This window comes from Lotus japonicus, chromosome 3 (assembly GCF_012489685.1).
Source record: "Lotus japonicus ecotype B-129 chromosome 3, LjGifu_v1.2".
NCBI classification, from domain to species: Eukaryota; Viridiplantae; Streptophyta; class Magnoliopsida; order Fabales; family Fabaceae; genus Lotus; species Lotus japonicus.
Window position 1 is genome coordinate 29,809,032 of NC_080043.1, and position 5,822 is coordinate 29,814,853.

General features: G+C 34.0%; 1 protein-coding gene and 1 non-coding gene across 2 annotated transcripts; one reads left to right on the forward strand and one right to left on the reverse strand.

The window, feature by feature from the left end:
- Window positions 1-4,041: 4,041 nt before the first annotated feature.
- LOC130743921 (uncharacterized) lies at window positions 4,042-5,508 on the forward strand. Its single transcript, XM_057596135.1, has one exon. It carries the CDS (start codon window positions 4,042-4,044, stop codon window positions 5,506-5,508), a length of 1,467 nt encoding a protein of 488 aa, XP_057452118.1.
- On the reverse strand, window positions 4,603-4,709 carry LOC130709639 (small nucleolar RNA R71). The gene has a single exon (XR_009010118.1). It is a non-coding gene; the product is annotated as a small nucleolar RNA R71 (small nucleolar RNA).
- Window positions 5,509-5,822: the final 314 nt, after the last annotated feature.

Here is a 5,822-nt window from a genome sequence, read left to right on the forward strand (position 1 = left end):
TTATAAATAAATCAATATTTGTAAGTGAGTAGTCTATTTTACTATTTATGAATAATAATTTTATTTATTTTTATTTTAGTTAAATTAATATTTTTATATTTATTAATTAATATTATTATAAATTATAAATTATATAATATTAAAATAAATTAATTTGGAGTTAGGATACTGAAAGAAAATATATAACTGGTATCCTATCCTGCTCTATCCTAGCTCCCCCCTTAGGATAACTTTTACACATGATTGACAGGATAGGATAGGAGACAGGATAGTGTTATCATATCCTGTTGGCGCAACAAACAACAGATAACAACAGGATATGATTATTATCCTGTCTTATCCTATCCTGTCCTGGTCACCAAACGGGCCCTAAAACATGAGTATATGCAAAACTAATGAGTTTGAGGAAAACATGAACCAACCTTAAGAATGGGCTAAACATACTCATGAAGATTAAATGTGAGCTCTTCATATGCTTTCATCAATTTGACTGACCTGTGCATCATTAAAAAAAAATTAGTAAGTTGTGCATCATTCACATACAGTGCAAATAGTATGCTTATACACACAACTCAAACATGATGAATAAAAACGTGCAAAATTTGAGAAATGAATATAAATTCAGGCTATCCTAAGTTTCATAAATTTCTATAAATTATACCAAAATCTGGTTTAGAATGGCTTCACACGCATGGATTTCTACAAACTATACTAAAATCTGGTTTTAAAAAATACAAAAGCGGAAGAAGAACAATAGAAAAAACATTACATCAGAATCAAAACATTACGTCTTCAACAATGATTCGTTAAAGGGTTTATGCAAGAATTTGTAAACTTTTGGATCAAAACACACAAAATATGTGAAATTTAAGAATCCAAGATTGAATTACGAACAAAGGATAAACTGAAATGGCACAAACCATCAATCACAACATGATAAACTCTTCTTCACGTAACATCATCTTACGGCATACCTCTGTCCTGATCGCGACATGTGGTAGAGGTAGAAATAGCAGCTATCAAATCTCTGCGTGTCCATGGTAGCTTTGTGGACCCTCAGCACCAAATCAACTCCCTTTTCTTAGAATTAGCATTAAATAAATAATAAGATAAATCAATATATATTAGAAAAGAATAACTTCCATCAGACCAATTTGATGTGTTGTCACTCCCAGATTAATTCTCAGGCCAATTTGATGAGGTGTCACTCCCAAATTAATTCTCATGCCAATTTGATGAGGTGTCACTCTCAGATTAATTCTCATTTGATATTAAAAATATTAAAAAAAAGCATATATGTACATTGTTTTTTTAAAAAAAGAAAAACAAATCCGTGAAAAAAAAGCATATATAAAAAAATCTGAGAAACTTTTTCATAAAATATTAAAAGATTTGTCATAATTATCAAAGATTTACCTAGATTAAATAAAAAACAAAAAAATTCAACAAAAATACCATAAAAATTAATTAATAAAAACTATCAAAATCTACCAAATCACAATAAAAACTCATAATATTATGAATTAAATAAAAATCCGAAAATTCACTAAAAATATTATAAAATTTAATTAATACTCTAAAAATAAACTTTTGAGAAATTTTTTCATAAAATATTAAAATTTCAAAAGATTTTCCCTAATTATCTAAGATTTACCTAGATTAAATAAAAAACTAAATATTCAATAAAAATACCATAAAAATTAACTAATAAAACATTTCAAAAAAAAATTAATAAAAACTACCAAATCATAATAAAAACTCATAAAATATTTAATTAAATAAAAATCTGAAAATTCAATAAAAATAACATAAAATTTAATTAATACTCTAACAATAAACTTTTTCTTCACCTAAAATTTATTTCCATAACAAGTCTTGAAACCGATTTTTTAAAGGTAATTTTAAATATGAGAAACGTTTTCATAAAATATTAAAATATTAAAAGATTTGTCCTAATTATCTAAGATTGACCTAGATTACTTCTTACTAATACTGCATCATCCATCTCCTCGCATATATGCCTCTACTGTGAACCGGTTGGCATGGAGGAAAAATGATGAAGATCACTCGAGTATGCAACTTGCATCACGTGGTGCTGATAATTGTGTAAGTTGATAATTGTGTAAGTGTTTGACATAAATGTTGTTGAGTAATTAGATTATTTTCCTCATCCTCTTTTGATATATTTGTTAGAATGATTTTCTATCCTTATAGCTATTGCTAAGGATTTTGATGGAAGCTCAAGTTTCGAGACTTGAGAATCAAGATGCAATAGATACTGCCATAGTTGGGATGCTGACAGATCCAAAGGAGGTTAGTCAATTATATATTATGCCCTGTGATTCTTCCAAAAAATAATATTTCATAGTTGCATGCCTGCAACTCTAATCCTCACATGCTTACAATATTTTTTATGTATACAAGTTTGTATAATAATTTTCTTTCCCTACCAACTACTATCAAGGCGCGTGTTGGTATCCAAGAAGTACATTTTCTTCCTTTCAATCATATTGATAAGCTGATAAGTACCAAAAATACCTGATTTTCTCTACTAATTTGGGTACTTTTCTGTTCTAGATGTGTACATTATCTTCAAAATTATCCCTCAATAGGTTAATTTAGTAAGTAGATAGTTTTTATATAGACAATATATATATATATATATTAGCTTTATCATTTAAGCTCTTTGGTTTTATTGTAGGAAGAAAATCAAGAGATCCAAACAATTTCAAATCAAAAGAGCTACAAATATTGAAGTTCGCTTAAGCCAAATGCTGGCTCGCTTAAGCCAAATTATATGGCAGTAGCAGTGGCAAACATATTGATCTTCGCTTAAGCCGAATGCTGCCTCGCTTAAGCCAAATTACATGGCAGTAGCAGTGGTTTTGGAAGACAATTTGGCTTAAGCGAGAAATGGTCTCGCTTAAGCTGAAAGACGTTACCTGAACATGAAGAAACCTCCTCGCTTAAGCGGAACCTTTATCAGCTTAAGCGAAACTGTGCCCTGTTTATAAAAGGCTCGACCAAGATCAGAAATGTATCATCTTTTGACCTATTTTGGACTTTTGAGAGAGAAAACTTCAGAGAGAAGAAGGGAGGAACTTTGGGAGCTTTGATTCACCATCCATCAAGCTGGAATCATCACCGAGGACGACACGGATCATAACTTTCGTCTTAGTTCCTCTTGTAAGCATAGCATCCATGTCTATGGATAGCTAAACTTCTCTTTGTTGGGATTGGATGTAATACTTGACTTAAATGTATCCATCTTAGTTCTCTTTCATATGAATCTATTCTATCTCTTGATTTCAATGATATGATCTTGATTTTAATGCTTGTTTTAGCTTGATCAACTAGAACATGATTTGAGATTTGATATGTGAGTGAAAGCTACATATTTGAATTAGATTTAGGTTGTATCATCTAATTTACCTGATTGCTAGACATAGGGTTAGGTTTATTAGTCGCTTAACATCTGAACTCATTACGTTTTGCTTCGTTAGTTATGCGAGACATCGATAATTAGAGAAGTGAATCGTTAATCTGCTCATGTAAGAAATTAATGAGATAGATAAGAACTGATGTGATGAAGTCAAGGATAGAATAGGTTGTATGTGTTGAATTATAGGATATATGAGAGTTGATGTGTGAACCCCAATCCCAACAGCTTTCTCAATCTGTTTTTAAACCCGTTTTTATTACTGTTTTATGTCCACAGCATTTCTCAAAACAATCAACCAAACGCTTCTTGAACTCTTTGCTTAAGTAATTTAGCTAAAGAACGGCGTTGTATTTCCAATTCCCTTAGGACGATAAAAACCCTTTACTATACTACAATTGAATCTTGAAAGGGATTTGAAAGTAGTTGTGGTAAAAACATTTTCAACAAAATGGCGCCGTTGCCGGGGAATTGCGTCAATACAAAAGCATTGCTTTAGTTTCTCATCTTGAGCAATTGTGAATATAGTATATAGTTTTATTTTATCTTTTTATTATCTTGTTGACTGACTTTCTTGGCTAGGTTGTATTTTCACTTTGTTTATGCGAGGTAAAACTCCAGCTGATCAACTATTGTTCGATCCAGAGATTGAAGCTACAGCTAGGAGAAACAATAGCAAGACAAGGAGGAGAAAACAATTAGCTGAGCAAAGGAGGGAGCAAGAAGCATCGTCTTCCTCAATCTCTTCAGTAAGACAACAGACAGAGACCATGGCTGCAGAACTAGCTGGTGGTGGAAATGAGGATACAAATGTAGGATTTGTGAACTTCACTCCAAGGAACATAACCAGGATTGGTAGGCATGCAGGTGCTGCTAGGCCACCTGAAGTGAAGACTGGATTGGTGCAGCTGATGTATGCTCATCCTTTCGCTGGCTTGGATCATGAGAATCCTTACACTCATCTGACAAAGTTTTATGAACTTTGTTGTACTGCTGGAATTAGCCAAGCTGAGGAAGAAGCTGTATTTCTGAGGCTCTTCCCTTTAACTTTGATTGGGCAAGCAAAGGATTGGTTCTTGGATCAACCACAGACAACTTTAGCTGATTGGAATGAATTGGAAAAGAAATTCATGACCAGGTACTTTTCTGAATCAAAATATATGGATTGTAGAACTGCTATTTCTACTTTTTCCCAAAGTACAGGTGAAAGTTTGCGTGAAGCTTGGGAAAGATACAAATCCATGCTGAGAAGGTGCCCGAATCATGACTTTGATGCCAAGACGCAAATCCATCTTTTCAGAAAAGGTCTTCAACAACAGAGCAGGATAATGGTGGATGCAACTTCAGGAGGTTCTTTGATGACAAAGTCTCCAACTGAGGCCATTCAGATCATTGAGGCTATGGCTCTAAATGACCACCAAGATCAACATATTAGAGGACCACCAAGGAGAGGAGGCGTTCTGGAATTGGGATCAAGTGATGCTATCTTGGCCCAAAACAAGCAACTGCAACAACAACTGGATGAAGTGAAAAAGACTCTGAGTGATCTTCCCAAACAACTTCGGGAGATGCAAGATTCTTCTTCCAGGAAGCAGGTGAACAGGTGTGATGTGTGTACTAAGGATCATCCAACAGAATACTGTCAATTACAGGAAGAGGAGGTTCACTACCTAGGAAACCAGCAGAGGCAAGGGTACCAGAACAACTATCCCAGGGGAGGTAATCAACAATACAACCAACCTTGGAGGCAAGATGCAGGGCCTTCCACCAGCAGGGCACCACCACCTTACCAGAATCAGTCATACCAACAGCCGCCACAGAGCAGGAATCCAACATTAGAAGATACAATGAATCAGTTCATGCAGATGACTATGACCAATCAGAAGAACAAAGAAGCTTCTATTAAAAATTTGGAGATCCAAATGGGCCAAATGGCTAAGCAGATGGCAGAGAATCAGAAAGGAAAATTCACTGCAAATACTGAGCCTAATCCAAATCAGAAGTGTAATGCGATTTTCACAAGGAGCGGAAAGGAGGTTGGTAGAGATGTTGGTGAAGTAGTGAGTTAAAAAGAGGATAATAGTGAAGAAAAAGAGAAAATGAGTGATAATGAGGAGATTGAGAGGGAGGTGTTGAAAAATAAGAGTGATAGTCTAAATAGGCAAGAAAAGAGTGATGAAGAGAAAACAAAAGAAAAATGTGAGGAAAAGGTAGGTGATAGTGGAGAGAAAAGAAAGGTGGGAGAAAAAGAGAATGCATTTAAAGACAAAGAGAAAGTTATCCAAAAACCCCCACTTGAGAAGAGACTTCCTTATCCACATGCTCCTACCAAGGCGGACAAGGAAAGGCAATTCACTAGGTTCATGGATATCTTCAAAAGGCT

Coding starts and splice junctions, on each gene's coding strand:
- LOC130743921 (XM_057596135.1), top strand. CDS start 4,042: ATGCGAGGTAAAACTCCAGCTGATCAACTATTGTTCGATCCAGAGATT.